Source organism: Diuraphis noxia, unplaced genomic scaffold, assembly GCF_037042655.1.
Source record: "Diuraphis noxia isolate RWA-SAM2 unplaced genomic scaffold, SU_Dnox_SAM2 contig0002, whole genome shotgun sequence".
Classification (NCBI taxonomy): domain Eukaryota; kingdom Metazoa; phylum Arthropoda; class Insecta; order Hemiptera; family Aphididae; genus Diuraphis; species Diuraphis noxia.
In genome coordinates this window covers 41,584,203-41,604,204 of record NW_028301712.1, presented here as the reverse complement: position 1 = coordinate 41,604,204, position 20,002 = coordinate 41,584,203, and the positions used below count along the sequence as shown (strand labels likewise).

The following is a 20,002-nucleotide window of genomic DNA, read 5'->3' as shown; positions in this document are numbered from 1 at the left end:
TTTGATATGATTGAGACTTTAATATGAACATATGAAATTGAAATAAATATTATAATTATATGTTATATAAAATTACAAGGAATTACAACTATAGACTACACAACTGAGAATATAGGTACACTCTGCTATTGGGACCAGCTGCGAGTATGAATACTTTTTTGATTTGTCTTTACCAAAACCTAGAATGGACCTTCTAGTATTCTACCATAGATGCACGAAAGGGTGATTATCAGGGAAATTATCCCCCTGGCTTTTCAGTTTTTTTTTCATTGAGTGTATTTTAATAATTTACTATATAATTAATTGGAAGTGATTAAACGAAAAATAAATAAGGTCTCCAATCTCCATTATAGAAGATCCTGATAAAAAAAGTTAACAAATAATATATACTATATTTTATGTATTATCTATTAGGTACCGATCAATCATTGTTTACTAACAAACTTGCACCCTATACCCATGAGAGCCGAGGATATCATCTATATAACTCCCCCATACCGATTCAATTTCTATTAAACTAAACGAATAACTGATAGACATTATTTATAGCGTATAGCCTATATTTATTATTCGCTATGTTATTGTATAGCCTTTAAAAACTAATTTATTGTATATTTGTATTGTTTTATCAGACTATCGTTATCGAGGAAACCGATAAAGAAAGAGATGATGTACTTCGACAAAAGAGGACCGGTCAAAAGCATTATTCGTTTGATGTAGTATTCGATGAAGATTCAACTCAGGTAAAAAACACAACGAAACCTATTAAATTTAACGAGGTTGAATTGATAACTAAAACTGATACCTGCATCTGCATGATATATTATGATAAAATCAACAGTAATTTTATCTAATACTCTCATACATATTTTATGATATACTAATACTATATAAATGTATTTTTAATATTAACATTGATTAATTTTCATCTTATATCAGATTTTGCACTGTACAAAATATTTACAATAACTAAACACCTACAAATGTATAATACATAGCATAGGCGCACATTCAGTCTTAAACTTGGGAGTGCTAAAATCTTTTACCTCAAAGTGACTAGTGGGAGACTTTGCTCTCCAGTCTCCACACACCACCTATACGGTTACACTTACTATTTCAAATTTACTACATTACTACATTAAAATTCTCAAATTAATGAATCTGATTTACAATATATCCTATAACCGATCATTATAACGACTATTATAATATTATTAAATTAACAAGTGTTTATGAGTGCTAAGCACCCCCTGGCACCCCTGTATGTGCGCCAATGATACATAGCTATTATAATAAATGCATTAGGTATACAAAACTATATCGAAATATGATTTATATTATATGATTTTGAATTAGTTTGAACTTAAATGATAAAATATATATTTTATACCTATATAACCTAATAATATGTACAATATTTTTATAATAGTACATTTAAACTTAAATTTACATATCCAACGAAGTAATTCAGACTGTCGTTTACTCGTAATTATTTAAACAAATAAATAAATATAATATAGCCATTGCAGAGCCATGTTTATAATAAAACGATGATGGTGACTACGGTCTGTAATTTTTTTAAATTAAATTCGTTCAGGATGAAGTGTATGAAAAGACAACGAAAAGCTTGGTGAAAGACATACTCGTCGGTTTTAACGCCACCGTGTTCGCGTACGGGGCAACGGGTAGCGGTAAAACACATACGATGGTTGGACATGGCGGTGAGACGGGCATCATGGTCCGAGCCATAAGCGATTTGTTCGACATTGTGAGCAAAAACGCTTACCGATACACGGTGAGTGTAAATAAAACATTTAATTATATCTATGGGCGCTACGGCTGCTGTAGATACCACAGTATTATGTTATACGCAATACGCGCAACACGTATCGTTTTTCTAGCAGGTATATTATTATATCATCACATCTATCTATTACAGTAGGTAGATGCCTACTTATTATGCACAATGTGTCAATGTATATTATATAGTTTGCCACGAAGTCATTGTAATGTATGGTTAAATGCGTTGGTAGGTACCTACTATGTGTTATGAATATTGCACCGCCACGGTCGCGTCGTTTGCTATGTGTAATAATATGTAGTCGACCATATTGGTAACTCAAAGTATAAAGGGGAACATAAATTCAAGTTATTAAAATCTTCGAGATATCGAAACCATTGGCATTTTAAAGAGAATTTTTTTTATATGAATTATCGAGAATTTTGAGTCTTTGAGACTTTGAGTTGACTTTGTACTAAAGTTACTTGTTGAACAAACCATGGTATAATATGCCCGTATGATGGGTACGTCGCGTCGAAGTCTAACTATGATTTAAAATTTTAAACTTTAAGTACATTGCACATCATATTTATACGAAATTAACAAATACCTGAAACCATGACCTCTAAAGTATAAGTATTTTATAGCATTGTAATTTATAGACTGAGTGAATATTTCTGTTCATGCATTCTTTAACATGTATTATATGTATTTTATTCAATGAGTAAAATAATTTAGAAATATTTTAGCCATCAAATAAAATTAACTGAACTCAAATTTACGTAATGTTGATGAAATTCAAACTCTAAGTTGACATTATTTATATTATTTGACCAATTGTAAAATCACTTTTTTTTTAAACATTTTTATGAAAATTTAATTTTTATAATAATTTCAATTTTCTGAAACTCTCTTAACTTATATAATATGTAAATCAATTAATTTGTTAAACGATGTTATTACACCTTCAATAACGTTTATAATTTTTAATCATCTCAATGGAATATTTACACATATAGTTATGTTTATTTAACATATTTTAACAATCGAGTATTGTACCTAATTAATATTATCCACTGGTCATTCTAACTTTAAATAACAGAGGGGTGGTGAATATAATATAGTTGAGTATATACTTGAGTTATATTAATCGGTTATAATTTCAATATGATATCTAATAATAGAACTCAATTTTAATACTAATTAATAAAATATTAAGAATTGTATTTTAAGTTATATACTAATATTGGAACTGTGTGTGCACAGGTAAAAATGTCGTATTTAGAAATATATAATGAGAACATCCGGGACCTCCTGAACCCGGCGTCGGGTTTCCTGGAGCTCCGCGAAGATACGTCCAGGAACCGGAACATCCAAGTGACCGGACTCTCGGAAGTTGTAGTAGTATCCATCGACGAGGTGATGGGGCTGCTGCACCAGGGTAACCGACAACGTACAGTGGAGCCGACGGGTGTAAACAAAACGTCTTCCAGAAGTCATGCGCTACTAAGCGTCACGGTGTGCAAGGCATCCAGAACGGCGACGGCCGTTCGGCAAGGCAGGCTGTTCATGATCGATCTGGCGGGTTCTGAGAGAGCCAGCCACACCAAGGTACGAAGACGTAATGATGAGTCGCGATACGACGTAACTATTTCCCCTGAATTTAATATAACTTGCAGACGTTCAATATTCACTGCCTCTACGAAATTTCAGGAACTTTTTGTTTTAAATGAAACATTAAGCCACTGCACGCTATCAATTAAAATTATTATTAGTATTAATGTATTAATAATATAGTATGTTGACCTATAAAAATATAATATTATTATTTCAGAACCGAGGAAAACGGCTAAAAGAAGGGGCGCACATCAACAGGTCTCTGCTGGCCTTGGGAAACTGCATAAACGCACTAAGTGGAGGAACGAACCCCCGATTCGTAAACTACCGTGACAGTAAACTCACCCGGTTGCTTCGTGAGTCGCTGAGTGGAAATTGTAGGACCGTCATGATTGCACACGTCAGCTCGGCGGCGTCACACAAGGACGAGACCAGGAACACTTTGATTTACGCCGCCAGGTAAGCGTTATTGTAATAAATAATAATTATTTATCTATTTATATTATTGTTTCTATATATATAAATATAATATTATTTATTCATAAACTGTCAAGAAAAATTTAAGGGTTCTTTTCTGAGCATCGCCTAGAAGATTGCAAAAACTTATAGACTCACACGCAGCTAAATAATCACAATTTAATCACTAAATTCAGTATCGTTTTAAGAAGCAATAAGGAGGAAAATATTATTATGAACTAGAGTTAACTAACCATTAAAACAATTATTCTCTTTCCCATTACTTTATTGTATACACATTGTACCTACACTATGATTTACTAACTCTAGAATTCAAAGACTCATTAATAATCATTAGATATAACTTTGTTGTGAATCTTAAAATGGTTAAATTATTCATAGGGCTGGAATTTCGATAAAATGTTATTTTCTTCTGGTGTTATATACTTATATGAAACGTAGCTCGCTCTGTAAGTGGAAAACGTGTTTCAACCTTTAGGTAATACTCATTATTTTAATAATATTTTTATATTGCATTTTTTACACTACCTATTAAAGCATTTTCCCATGTTTTTAGAATATCTTTCACAATTTATTTTTTAATCAAACATAAATATTATTTTGATAAAAATACTATATTGAATATTGAAATTATAGGTATACTGCAGCCAATACTCACTGACCACCTTGTTCATTTATACCATAAGCAATAAGCAATTGGTACATATAAAGACTAAAATGATATTTGAATACATGTTTACATACTTATACGTTTTATTATACACGTTTAGTGTCATTAGTCTAAAATAATTCACTTTTTTAGGTACAATAAGTGTACATTACCTAACCTAACCTTTGTAAACTCTAAAATTACATTTTAAAAGATTTATGTTATTTATTTTATGCATTTTGTTTAGGATTATTTTTTTAAATTGTAAAGGACATTGTGATTCCCCCTAATGTTATGATCATATAAGTAATACATAGTAATCCACCTATAAGTTAACAATAAGGCTCGTTTATCCTTTTTTCGCAGAGCCAGTGGTATTTCACACAAAGTCGAACGAAACGTTTTAAACGTGTCATTTCAGGTGAATCAGTACAGATCAGTCATATCTGACCTGCGTAACGAAATTTCTCGACTGAGGACGAAACTGGACGAGGGCCGTACAAAGTCTTCAAGCGGCCAGCACAGTGACACGCCTGTGAACCAGATAAGGGACCAGATTGTAGGCACTTTCCGCGAACAAATGAAGCTTAGGTACAGTACCTAGTTAGGTAAACTCTGGATTCTAGGGGCCGGGTCTAGGGTAGAAAATCAAGGTTTTATATAAATACATTTTCTTAATTTTGTTTTGCGTAAGTTGAATGCATCGATATATTTTTATTTTAAAATTCATGTTGAATACATTATTATTGACAGAAGGAGTAAGTAGAAAACAAAATCAAAGTATGTCCTTTATTCATCATTGAAAACAAGATAAGTGCAGCCCAAAAATAAATTTCACATAGATTTCAACTTAAAATGCTCAATTAAATTAAAATCTTTGACATTTTTAGAAATAGTTAAAATTATATCTATGATAAACTTTATATGAGCAAAAGCGACAATTTCAGTCGAAAATTGGCAATACACAAAAAAAGATTGTCGAGGACAACAATATCTCACAGCCATCCTTCTCATTTCTCAAATATTCACTTAAAAGTTCTTTGTACAAAAAGAGTTTAGTAGTCACTTCAGACAGCTTTACAGCCAATATACGTTGATAACGGCCGTGACAAATATTATAGGCGAAAGCTGATGGACATCGACGGACACTTGTTATCGTTAGGCGTAGAAGCCGAACGGCAACATCAGATAATTAGCCAATGGGAATCGAGAAACAATAAACTGTATTGCCGGAGGACCAGCACTCAACGAAGGCCGAACACTAAGGGTTCTAACAACACTTCAAGTAAGACAACAAAACACTAGTACACAAAACATATGAGGATCATAATTTATCTATTTTCAGAGAATTTTATTTAGCGTTTTGACCCACTCTATTCCTGAAATTAATTTTTTATTACAAAAAAAATTATGTTACATAATCTAGCACAGTAGCACACATTTTTTTTTTGTTGGTTAAGCTTCTGTTCTGGTTCTCAATACTCCTCACGATATATACGTAATTTTAATATGTAATTACGTTAAGTAAAATACTAAAATATATTTAGGTATCTATTTATTAGAATCTCTTTCCAGAGGTGGGTGAGTTAAAACGAATGAATTCAATGAAAATCATTAATTCAAGTTAAGTAAAGTAAAGTAAACACAATATCGTAAAGTTAGAAGTATATAGTTAACTAATGACATATATTAAACTTAACATTCTAAGATAATAATATGGTAAAAAAAATATTAACTTAACCCAGTTTGAAAAATAACAATTTACTCTTTTAATTAGTATGTGAACCAAAAAAAGAATATTTGTTTTATTGCGTATAAAATATTTATAAGCCACAAATAATATTTTTTTTTTTTTTATTTAAAATTAAGCCGCAACAACAAAGATTATTGGCTGAAGTTAAATTTAGCATATGGTGATAAAGGAGGGATATTTATACAATTCAAGCTTGGGGTGTGAAGGTGTATTTAGATTAGGTTATATAATTTAGTTAATTTTAAAAAGGTAAATATCTTCTGAATGTTGTCGGGGTCAGGACCAAGAGCTTCGTAAAGATTGTCAGCTAGTTTGAGGTTGACTCTAACAACGTTGTGTTCACGGCAGAAGCATATGATGTGTTTGACTGTAGGTGTTTCGCCGCATGATAGACAAGGTTCGGGATCCGTTTTGGACATTAAGTGTTTGTGGGTTAACCATGTGTGACCGATTCTAAGTCTATTAAGAATTACTTCTTGACGCCTGGTAAGTGGAGTGGTTGGCCATGGGAGAATGCTGGGTTTGATTTCGTTTAGTTTAGTACGTTGGGTTGACCAGGAGTGTTGCCAATTTTTTAGAATGTGATCAGTAATAAAGTGTTTTGAGTCTTGCAGAGTATGTGAGCCGATGATTAGAGAGTGAGGAGATGAGATGGACTGTTTGGCATATGTGTCTGCTATCTCATTTCCAGGTATGCCGATATGACTAGGTATCCATATCATGGAGATAGTATGTGCGTTGTTTTGGAGAAATGATATCTGGTTCTGGATTTTTTGTGAAATGCTATTAGGTTGGAAGTAATTTTGGATGCTTGTAAGTGTACTAAGGGAGTCGCTTAGTATAATGGATTTGTTTATTGAGTCCTGTTTTATAATATCTAATGTATGGGAGATAGCCAAGGCTTCGGCCGTGTAGATTGAACAATAGTCAGGGAGCTTGAGCATTCGTCTGGTTTCACCGAATGTAACTGCAGCGCCTACGCCGGCGTCTGTTTTGGATCCATCCGTAAAGAAGAATATGTGGTCTTGGTATCCTTCGAGAATAGCTTGTAGTTCACTTTTATAAATGTTAGGTGTAGTTTCGCTTTTCGGGAGGAAAGATAACTTGAGGTTGATGTCAATGTCCATAGTCCAAGGGGGAGTAGTCGGACATTCATGTTTAATTAAGTCAGAGAATTTGAAATTGGAGTCTCTTAGTTCAGTTCTGATGCCGTGGTGGATGTCTAGGTTGTTCTGGGCTCGTCTTGCAGATAGAAGCATGATGTTTTTTTTTCTTATGAGACTTAGGGGTGGAGTATAAGAGATGTTGAGCAAACTGGGAATTGGACTCGATCGGAATGCTCCGGAGGCTAGTCTCAGTCCCAGGTTGTGTACGGTGTCAATCATTTTTAAGCTGGATGGTTTAGAATTGAAAAAGAGGAAGGATCCGTATTCTAGCTTGGAAAGAATGAGTGATGTGTATATTTGTTTAAGGGTTGTGGAGTTTGCTCCCCAAGAAGTGTGAGCTAGAGTTTTGAGGATATTCATTCTTAGCATGGTTGCTTTTCGGAGATCTTTAAGGTGGGGTTCCAGGTATTTTTGCGGTCGAATGTGATTCCTAGTATTTTAATTGATTTTGAGGTTCGTATTGGGATGTCATTCATTCTAATGTCTAATGAAGGATATTTTTTAGATCGGGTGAATGTGATGCACTGAGATTTAAATGGGGAGAAACGGTATCCTGATGTCTCGGACCATGCAGCAAGTGATAATATTGTGTCTTGTAGATATGGTTGTATGCAGGATGAGTTTTTTGCTGAACACCAAATGTTTAGGTCGTCTGCAAAGAGAGAAGATTTTACTGGGAATTTGATTCTTTCGCAGATGTCGTTGATGGCTACGAGGAATAAGGTGACTGAGAGAGTGGATCCTTGTGGTACTCCATTTTCTTGATTGAAGATTGAAGAGAGATGACCGTTAATTTTGACTTGGAAAGATCTGTCTTCTAGGAAATGTTTGACAAAGATCAGTAGGTTACCGTTACATAGGATTTTTTGTAGTTGTTCGATTATCCGGGGGCGCCATGTGGTGTCGTATGCTTTCGCTATGTCGAGGGCAACAAGTCCCAAGGCTTGGTTGGTTTCTAGGGACTTAGTTATGTCTTTTTGGATTTCATGTAGACTATTGTAAGTGCTCCTGTGTTTGCGGAAGCCATTTTGTTGAGGGGAAAGATAGTGAGTTTTTTCAAGAAACCATCTCAGTCGCGAATCGATGATCTTTTCAAGTATTTTACACATTGTATTGAGGAGAGATATTGGTCTATATCCCTCTGTGCTAAATTTGTCCTTCCCTGGTTTTAAAATCGGGATGACGATGGCGTGTTTCCAAGATTTTGGGATTTGTCCGGTATTCCATATTTTATTGTACAGGTGGAGGAGGAACTGTATTGCTGATGCGGGTAGGTTGTGTAAGAAGCTGTATGGGATTTCATCAGGTCCGGGAGAGAGGCTAGAGCATTTGGAAAGGGCCCAGTTTAGCTCCTTAGCGCTAATGGGGATGTTTAGATGGTGTTGATCCTGGTTTAATGGGCTGTAGTTGGGTTGGAGCAAATGCTGTCTACTGGTCAGGTTATTATTAAGAAATGATTCATTATAGTTGTTATCAGAACTGTTCAAATAGAAATGGTTACCGAGAAGATTAGCAACCTCGATTGGATCGGTGAGGAGAATATTGTCATTTAATATGAGAGTCTGTTTTTCTTTGCTGTTGCCACGTAAAGATCTGATTTTGCTCCATACAGAGCTGGGGTCGCTTTTGGGGCCTATGGTAGAAGTGAAGTTCTTCCAAGAGGATGCTTTACTGCGTTTTACGAGGAATTTTGTTTTTGCACGAAGTTCTTTTAGGCGTATGTGGTCCTCGATTTTTCCCATTTTTTGGAACCGTTTTAATGCGATATTCTTTTCCTTAATAGATAGCTTGATTTGGGGGTTCCACCTAGGAACTTTAGGATTGTTTAGAGTGCCATTTGTTTTTCCAATTGATATGTTTGCTGCATTAGTTATAGAATTGGTTATGTGGGCAACGTCATTTTCGGTCGGACCATCTGGAGGAGGAGGGTTTGTGTTTACGTAGGCTTCGACTAGTTGGGAGAAAAGATTCCAGTTGGGATTTTTGAGTTTCCATTTGTTGGGAGATGTAGGCGAAGTTGCTTTGCTAGTAAGAAGCTCGATCTTGATTGGGATGTGATCACTGTCGTATATTTCGGGTAGAGTTGACCATGAAGTGCGTTGGGCAAGGTTTGAGCTGCATAATGATAGGTCAATCGCTGAGAATTTTCCGTTCGAGGGATTGAGTCGTGTGGGTTCACCGCTATTAAGTAGTATTATGTTGTCAGTCTCGAGGACTTTTTCGATTTGTTTTCCTCGGTCGTCGGTTTTGTCCGATCCCCAGCTTAAGCCGTGACTGTTGAAATCTCCCAGGAGGAGAAAGGGGGGTGGAAGTTGTTGTATTTTGTTCACAATATCAGTGGATTTAAATAGTTTTTGGTTCGGTATATAAATATTGCAAATGGTGATGCTAGACTCGAGCTGGATGGATGTTGCCACCACTTCCAGAGGAGATTGGATCTGGATTTGGGAACTTGGATAGTCAGATCTGACCAGTATCGCTACTCCTCCGCTAGCTCGGTTGCAGGCTGTTCTGTTGGTTGAGAAGATGTTGAAGTTTTTGATGGGCGGGGTGAAGGTATTGTTGAGGTTGGTTTCTTGTAAACATATGATGATTGGGTCGTGTTGTTGATTTATTAGTTTAATATCATTAAGTTTTTTGGCAAGGCCGTTAATATTCCACTGTATTACATTTATGCTCATTGTATATGTTATATTGTTTGTTATTTATAATTGATTTTGTGTGGGGTCTGTTGGTTCTTCGGGTATTAATTGGAATAATAAATTGCGAAATTTAGTTAGTTTAGTTTTCATTCTGGAGTTTTTTATCATGACGTAGGTTTCTTCGATTATTGCCATTAGTGTACGTAATTCGATGTTAGCTTCTTCGCATAGGGAGCGTATATTCATGGACTTATTTGAAGAGCATTCAACCAGGTACTTGAATTGGGTGTATGTTATTGGTAGGGGATTGTCGTCATGGAATAATTTCTGGGCCGGAATGAGGGGGTCATCGGGGGTGTCGTCGTCAGTGATTGATGAAGAATTAGACTGAGATCTTATTTTTTGTTTCTTTTGTTTTTGAACTGGTTGCTGGGCTACTTTTAAAAGGGGGGTTGAGGGGGGGGGACATTAGGGATGAGGTGTCAGATATGGGTCTTTTGTTTTGAGTATTGGTCTGCATAGTTGGAGGTATTTGTTCGGTATTAGGCGGAGCTTGGGAAGACGATATGATGTGTTGTTCGTGAGTATCTGATTCCTTGTTTTCCGTATTGATTTGGGCGGGTGGTATTGGGGGTATATGTTCTTCATTGGTGTTCAGATTGGTGTGTTGAACATCGTGTTGGGAAGTTTGGCTTTCTGCTTGGTCAGGATCGATGAAGGGTGGTGTCAGATCGCTTGTTGGAGTGTCTATAACAGTATTTTTGGCAAATGTTGTAGGAGGAGAAGGTGTTTCGGAGATAGTAGAGACATTCTTTTTGCAGGTCTGAGCTGTGTGACCCGTTGTCTTACATGTGTAACAAGTAATCGTGTCATCCGTGAAAAAAATTCTGAACTGAGACTGATTATGGTTTAAGATCAGCGACCCGGGGAGTTTTATCGTGTCTTCGTGCTTGATATATATTTGTCTACGGAAACTTAGAATGTGTTCGTAGCCATCTAGGTTAATTCCAGCTTTAAGGAAGTTTATTTGTGATGTAGGTGATATACCCAGATTGTTTAGGGAGTGGAGTATTACGTGATTGGGTATGGACGGGCATACGTTAGAAATTACTATACGCTTAGCTGGGTTTAGTAGTCGTCGTATTTGTATTTCTTGACCGTTTATAATTATTATTTGTGTTTTAGACAGAAGGGATTCGAGAATTTCTTTACTGGATAGAAATATGCAAAATCTATTGTTGGAAATTCTGGAGACGAATAGTATATTTCTAGGTTGAACAATATGTCCAATGGCTAAAATATAATCTTTTTGTGGAACTCCGTCGATTGAATTGAATACTATCGCTTGTTCTCTGTTAGGAGTGGTCTCCTTTGCTGTGATGCTAGCGAAGTTATTGTGATTATCTGTACTATTTATATTGTTGCTGGTAATCTGACTGGTGTAATTAACGTTATCGGCGTTAGTTGCGGTCGTGGTAGTGATGACTGGGGGAAGAGGAGGGCTGACGGCGGTGTTCTTTTCGATAACGGTCCGTTGCGATATTAAGTTGCGCGTATTTAATTGGTGTGTTTTGGTTGAAGGTAATGTGAAATTTTTGGTATTGGTAGCAGGTGAATTTATGGTTGTTTTTTTGGGAGAGCGTAGGGTGTTTGCTCTGTTGAGGTTTGATGGGGGGGGCATTTTGCCCGATGTGTTTCTGTTCATTTCGAAATTGCCAAAGATAGTTGGGTGTATAATTATATAATAATCATATTACCTGATATCGATGCAATGAAATGTGACTGGGGTTTTGCTATCGAAGCTATAAAAGCGCACTCGCGGTAAGATAACACACGTGTTGCTCTGTCGAGTGAGGAACACGTACTGACAAATAATATTATTGTGTCAAAAAAACGTAACAGAAATTATAATATTATATTATTACTTATTAATGTCATTACTATTATATTATAACTGTATAATATAGATACCTCAATCTAACCTTAGAGCTTACAATAATAATATTAATAAATGCATGAAACCATTTAAACCAACAATTTCAAAAACAAACCATTTTTAATTTTAACTTAATGGATTATTTTTAAATAACTACAAAAAAATTATATTATTCCATATATTAATTAAACCAGTTAAGTTCTTAAGTTAATAATAAAATATCAAATAAACTTTTAAGTGAAGTCAAAAATTAACGAGGTGCCTTTGTTATAAATGTATAATGCCCATATTTGCAACTCTACCTATACATAATCTATATATAACACACCATAATCTATATACAACATTATAAAACGTATTTAATTATACAATTATTAAGACTATAATAATCACATTACGCAGACACGGATTCTTTTGACAACGACCAGCTAAACATGCACCAGGCGTGGTCGGACCTGAGTTACATTGAACATGAACAAGAGAGATATGTGGCGCTGAGGTCCAAGACAGTGAGCGAGCTGGACGCGGTGCGGCAACAGGCTGTGGCCTTAGAAAATGTAATATGCGAGTGACATAAGCCCTCGGCTTTCGAGAAAAATCCGCAAATATGTTTATAAAAAATCCGTTTTTTTTTTCTCCCCAGAACCTTCCGAAACGTTTAGATTCGGAGACGGAACGTGAGCTGCTCTCGTTGATATGTCGCGTACACGAATTGGAAGCAGACAAAATGGCGTTGCAAGGTGAACGATTAGTCGAGTCGTACGAACTACGCCGCAGAGGAGATCTGTTGCACAAGATGCACAGACAACAGCGCATCACCGACGACATTATCACGAAACAGCGGCAGATCATCGAAGGTATAATATATTTATGTATTAATGCGTATAATGTGTTCTTATATATAGTCATGTTGAGGTTGCACCCTCTGAGGAGGTGGATATGTGGAATGAGATGATTCACTTTAGCTATTATAGGTATTATAGGTACTTAAGTAGTTACTATCTTGGAGACAATTATGAAAAAATTCATTATACTAATGGTGCGGATAAATGTTTAGTAGGTATCCACAGTAGCATTATATTTTATAAAGTATTTAAGTATTTATAAGTTAAACTATGTTTAAAAATAAGTTTAACTGCACAGCAGTTATGTTTAACAAAACCTTGAAGATTTTCGGGCGAATAAGTTAATATTTTTTATAGTCAGATTATTTTCCCCTCATCATAGGTACATTATTTATTACATACATGATATATATAATTAACGTAAATATGAAATGTATGGACTATGAGCGGGGTTAAAACTTGAATGGTAGGACCTGTACATTGTATTTCATATTTTCGTAGATTAAAAAAATTGTTAAGTTGGAAGATGTAAGTAAGTATAAATTCATTACTTTATAATAAATAGATGTTTATATTATTACCTCCATTCAAAAATGCATTGTGTTTTTCATAATATATTTTAACTTTTAAGTTTTATATGCATATTGGCAGTTAGTATATGTTTATAAAATATTGTACTAAATGTCAATAAGAGACTGGAGAAAATACGTATACCCGAATCAAAAATATAGAAAAAAATAGTATTTATAATATATGAAAAGGTTTTTTTTATAGTGATTCGATTTCTAATTTATCAGGTCAAAACGTTCCGTTACCGACCGATCTGAAAGAACTGTACCGGTCGTACCAACAAGAAATACACGCCAACTCATACAACACGGACGTGAACGCTATACCACTAACGTCCACCATGCAGTCAATCGATCGGAGGTACACATCGTTGTAATTAATAATAAATTCGAACCTAAACAAATATTCAAAAAATAGTTATATTTAAATGACATTAAATCAATGTTATTAATAGCCTTATATTGGCGGTACTTTGACTGCATTTCATCTAATCTTCATAATTGAACAGTAAAATAAAAAAAGTATCTCATTAAAAATAATTAGGCATATAATTTTAAAAAAAATTTTAAATTATAATTTTTTTTTTTTAATATTGTTTAACACTAACACATTGATTAAATATAGTATATTTATTTTAATTAACGAATTACGTCAATTTATGTATATACAAATATCTACCCCAAGATTATAATAATTATACTCGTGGTCCCCGCTGATAATGCAATATATCTTATATATATTTTCTTATAGCATAGGGGTATGCTGGCTGTAATATATGCAATTAAATATGTCTTAATGTCTTATCCTATGGCTCAGCATTATACTCGCTATAATGTCATGATAAATTCCAGATCGTAGTACACAATTTTAATATGAACTAAAATTATAGTCAAGAGTGCCTTACTAATAATATGTGCTATAAATTGCAGCTTCGAGAAAACATCTATCGACGACCAGCCGGAAAAAAATCGGACGTATACCGCTGAAAGTCGCATTCAACCAATTACGCCGGAATCGAGACTAGGCACAACCTCGAGGTACCTATAAACAGTATATACCTATAGTGTATACAAAGTGATTCAACTAAAATGAAAACTCCATTTTCCTTTAATAATAAATTTATTTAAATTCTGATCTTAGACATTTTTATTTTTTAAGTATAAAAGTACCTACCTATAGGATTACATTTTCAAATGGTTAGATTATTTTATACCATTTAAGGTGAGTACTTTCTGGCGATGGCAAACTTCTCTTTTTCAAAATCATAATCACCCTTTTTCTTTCAAATTGTATGCATATCTAACTTTTTTGAAACTGTTAATATATCATACCAAAACTTGAACAAGTAGTTTTTGGTTGTTTAATTTTATGCATACTATTTAAAGATAACAAAGCATAATATAGGGTCATGAAATATTGATATGGCGAAAAGTTATGACAGATTCAAAATTGTATTAATCTATTAGCATTTTATTTTTTTTTTTAATTGTATGAACTTAATATGTAAGTATATCTACTAGATTAAATTAATTTTATATTTATGTAAAATCAACTATATATTATAATACTCGTTTTAATTTCGATTAAAATTGTACAAAAGTTATCTGTTTACCAATTTTCAATGGAAATGGTTATCTCAGTTCCAAAAATTAGAATTAAAATAAATTATGGATGTGAGCATGTTATGTGAATCACTTTGTATATTGTATATGTATACTTTATTTTTATACACACGCAATATTATTTTCCTACTAATTGATATGAAACTTAAAGACAGAAGACTGTAAAAGAAAAATAAATAACTTAGTTAAGAGTATGAAATTCCACGGACATAAAATGATTTTATTTACTTTTCATATTAATAGCCAACAATTATTATACTTCTTGAAAACCATTTCACATACCTACTCAGCACTCGCTTCGTTTATTGGGTTTCTATCTCGTATAAATTATAATTATTTACGGCGTGTGTTATATTTATTTGTCTATATTATTAATTTTGATTATTATTATAAGTTAATAAACAAAAAAAATGTCATATATTTTTCTTCAAAACGTTGAAATTTTTAGCTTTTAAACGTTCTTCTAATGCAATTTAATGTATCATTAATAATTTTTATTATATTAAAAAAAAAAAATGAAAGATTGAATAACTCCAAGTGAATGAAAAAATCGTGAATTATACGATTGCAGCTCTCAATAAGCAAATTAATAAAGGACTTATTTGGAGCAACTTTTGGGGGAAACTGTAGGACACAAGACAAATGTTTATGCATAAACGCTGGAGAAAAATCAAGGAATGTCCATTAACGTTTTACAGACATATTGCACTGTACGAAAGACAACAAAAAGATTGCGGTGGAGTATCGGACCAGGACACCGTGCAGTGATCGAGCCTGTAGCTGCAGGGGTTCTAGTTGAACAGCTACGACGGCATAATGCACTAAAACAGTGGGGCGCAACCTTTTTTGATCCACGACCCCCCAAAATTCCTACCAACTTTATATGTAACTGTATAATATAAATTTACTTAATAGTCTTAATGTATACAAACATTTTATTCATACACATCAAATCGTTAATTTTAGGCAATTTTAATATATTTTCTTTAATTTAATCAATCAAAGACATGAAAAAAAAATCAAAATTAGAATTTTATAAAATTTAAAATTACAAAATGGATTATTATTATGATAGAAAAAATTTTAATATTTTTAAAATTATAAAATTACTATTTCATTATTTTAATGAGACCTGCAGAGCTTGCATTGTAGACATGAATACATGATTGATTTTATGTTTGGTTCTATATTTGACACTGCTACTCTTAGATTAGCTTCAACATTTAGTCTGGAGCAGTGGAGTAATATTTATTTTTAATTGTCGTTAGTGTTGAAAATGCTGTTTCGCATAGATAAGTTGATGCAAAAGTACCAAAAATTGATATGGCTTGTTTTAATAATTCTGGATATTCAGATTTGACGGAAATCCAAAATGTTTTTGATTAGGTAAATAAAATTACCGATTAAATTCAACTTAAAAATAACCCATATAGGTACTGCGTGATTCAATTGAAGTTGTTATCACAACATTAAGATATTATGACATAATATTACGATTGACACAACCATCGATAGTACAAAATAATTTTACTTTATATAAAACTATAAAATAATATAGGTACATAGCAGTATAATATAACTTTTTCATTTGGTGTAAAATTATTGGCGACCCCCTAATAAAATTTCGTGACCCCCAGGTTGCGCACCACTGAAGTACAACACACGACCGACTGCAGTTTAGCCGGAAGTAGTGACGACGGAACAAGATGATGTGGTGCTCGACCCTAACTATGGCATCATACAGCAGTCACAAAGACAGGAGTAGCAATATTAGACAAGTGTAAAAATCAGACGTTGCCGAAGGACAACAATCACGGAAATACTGACCACATTCGTGATACCAGTACGTGTTCGTTCCATGGGTAGGCGGGTCGGACTAGAAAGCTTGGCTGCAGATCGGGTGCACGTTAGACCCAAAGATGGTGATAGGAGGAACTTTTTGAAGTTACGGTGAAGAGTAAGAAGCGTGACGGTGACAGTAGGTTACTAAGAAACATGACATGGTTTCAAGAATTTCGGTGAACATAATAGTATATTAGAAAGTGAAAACTCACCGGTTAATCGTATATATGCTGAAATCATGGAACAAAATTAATTAAATATATCATATATATTTATAAAATTATTTTTATTTTTTCACGATTCTTCAAGATTATTATGACCAATAATAATATTTATTTTTTATTTTTTTTTATTGATCAAAATACATCGACAACTAGGCCAAAAAAAGTAAAAGAATTACAACTAGTAAAAGAAAATTTTTTTTTTGGTTACATTTTTATAGTATTTAAGTATTTAAATTTTCTACATTAAATTGTACAATTCTGTTTTTTTTTAAGAATAAAATTAAGTTTTTTACATCCTGTGGGTTTGGTCCAAGTGCTAGACAGATTAGTTCGGAGATGTGAAGTTGATTTCGATACTGGTTGTGTTTTTGACATTCATTGATGAATAATATTTTTTTACACTCTTAATTCATAATACTAGACAATAGTATAATGCATATACTTATGAGTTTTAACTTACTTAAGTTGATATACTATTTGGCATTTGGTACCATTTAATTTGAACACGGGACACAACATATCCATCACGATTCACGAGCAACACGCATCCGGTGATTGTTGATTTGGCGCGGCCGGCGATTTCTGTAATATATGAAAATATTAGCGTGATAAAATCGTTTCATTTCTTAGCAAACTACCAAGCTCCTTGTATCTGTTACGTTGTTTTTTACCCACTTCGGTTTCATCATCACTTCCATAAGTTCCTCCGCGATCATCGACTCCGATGTAACCATCTAGGGTTCCGACACCCACAAGAGCACACACACTTCGATCTGCAGCCTGCAGGCTTCTGGTCCGCCTGACCACTTGGCCTGCACCACAGAACGAACACGGGCTTATCACAACTCACAGGCGGTCCGATTTCACAAATGCTGGCAGCATTAAGTCCATCAGTCGTTACTCATCGCTCATTACATATGTTTTCGGTGTTCCTTCGGCGATAGCTGATCTTCAAACTCATTCTGCTGACTCTGCGTTTGTGGCTGCTGCAAGTTCTGTTATCGTCGCGACACATCGATAACGTGGCTCAGTCACCACACATGCCCATGTCCCAGGCATGGCTTACTGGTTTGACCGCCTGTCACTATTCCTCTCGTCACTCTCTCTAGGTGCAATATGTCTCAAAAAAGTTTGGCACCACTCTGATTCCGCGGTAGATAGTAAGTGACAAACCCGTTTTCCTAACAATACTACATATATAATGTCCAGCAGCGCTGAAACCAATTTATTAAAATTATGCTGATATAGGACAGCTATATGAGATAATATAAGAGAATAAAATAAATAAATATCTTATGCATATCAAAATATAACCTCTATGATACAACTTATAATTGGTCGAGTGGGTGAACATTCGATGATGAAATTTTGAACCTACAAAACATTATATATATTATTATCATAACATAAATCTACTAAAGACTATGTATTATATTATATGCATACATATTATAGGTACTTGGGTGCCACTGAAATACTGAATTAATATAATATAATATGCTAATGCGAGCTCGTCACTGTTCGTTACAGCAACGAGAGCTTGGCTGCTGGCTTCGACTGGGAAAAGGACTCTGGAAGTTTGCCACCTATCAATCAATCGACTGTCATTCCACACTCCAGAGACGAAATTCCGTCGCCCGTTCCGGCTTCCGTGCTGTTTCCTCCGATTTCCAATCGCTTTAGATAAGGTTTTTCTATTCTTCCCATCTCCTCATTTATTTTTCAAATATAAACTAAGATAATAGGTCAGTATACGCTATCCGGCGCCCAGAGGTTGCGAATCACATAATATTAGGTACATATACTGCCGTTTGTTTTTCTTTATTATATCCATATAATAAAAGATATTAATTATTTATATACTCATTAAATGACAATCCTAGGTCATACTATGTACTAAACATTTGTGCAAAAAATTAATAATTTGTATTGGGTAAATATAGCCTCTTTGTGATCTGTGTCAAAATAAAAAAAGTTACGTTTTTATCGAAAGCCCTTAATCCTTACGAACCAAATTTATCTTCGTATAGCTGCGTTAACTATTCAGTATAGGTACTTATATTAATCTATGGTGTAAATAACTTAAATTTTAAAGAAATAATGGTTTGATACCTAATAATTAATTTTTTTTAAAGTACATGCATTGATGCATTGTACTACTGCTCGTATAATTAAAAAATGAATATTGTATGACTAAAATATTTGATTAAAAATAATAAATAAGCAACTATCTAACAAGAAAATCAATTTTTTCAATATAAAATAATAAATAATTTTATAACTATTAAATACCTAATTATGATTTTATGAATTAGAAAGTAAGTAATACATTTATTATTTTTATATTATACCTACTTCAGTGAATCTTATCATTATGATTGGCAATTAAGAATAGAAATAATACAAAAATACAAAATATTAAATAAAACCGTTTGTTTTATTTAGTACGACTACTTAAATATTAATTTAAATTTTAGTACTTATTAAACTCTTTAAATTATATATACTCCAGAAATATGTATATATATTTTTTAAATATATCTGCCTGTATTTTACACGCGTGAACATTTTTCACAATTTTTTTTTCAATAAAATGTGTTGATTTAAAAAAAAAAACTATTTGTTTTTAAATTTGTTAAAGTAAATATATTTTACATAATTGTTAATTATTAAACCAATATTACTGTAAAATGGAAAATCCAGTGAAATTCAGCACAGAAAAAAAACTGTTGATTAAAACGTACTTTTTTATTTCGATGCAGATAAAGCTTAACCTATATTACGGATTAATTTATTTTGGTACAAATGGATAATTCCTATTTCACTTGATCTGTCCTTATTCAATAATTAAATGTATAAAGCGATTTATTAAAATTAAA

At 33.4% G+C, this 20,002-nt stretch overlaps 1 protein-coding gene across 4 annotated transcripts in view; it reads left to right on the top strand.

Annotated features, from left to right (window-relative positions):
• The window catches only part of LOC107167820 (Kinesin family member 19A), a 55,350-nt gene extending 35,448 nt beyond the window's left edge, over positions 1 to 19,902 (top strand). Inside the window, exons 3-13 of one of the 4 annotated variants that reach the window (XM_015517013.2) lie at positions 633 to 743; positions 1,598 to 1,795; positions 3,047 to 3,391; positions 3,615 to 3,856; positions 4,890 to 5,114; positions 5,645 to 5,808; positions 12,423 to 12,577; positions 12,664 to 12,877; positions 13,663 to 13,795; positions 14,365 to 14,472; positions 18,654 to 19,902. In XM_015517013.2, coding sequence (XP_015372499.1) covers positions 633 to 743; positions 1,598 to 1,795; positions 3,047 to 3,391; positions 3,615 to 3,856; positions 4,890 to 5,114; positions 5,645 to 5,808; positions 12,423 to 12,577; positions 12,664 to 12,877; positions 13,663 to 13,795; positions 14,365 to 14,472; positions 18,654 to 18,810 — 2,052 coding nt within the window. In that variant the 3' untranslated portion in view covers positions 18,811 to 19,902. Of the gene's footprint in view, positions 1 to 632; positions 744 to 1,597; positions 1,796 to 3,046; positions 3,392 to 3,614; positions 3,857 to 4,889; positions 5,115 to 5,644; positions 5,809 to 12,422; positions 12,578 to 12,663; positions 12,878 to 13,662; positions 13,796 to 14,364; positions 14,473 to 15,755; positions 16,042 to 16,694; positions 17,260 to 18,653 lie in introns of those variants that run through there. The other 3 variants (XM_089219006.1, XM_089219007.1, XM_015517014.2) reach the window with 3 other exon arrangements.
• Positions 19,903 to 20,002: the final 100 nt, after the last annotated feature.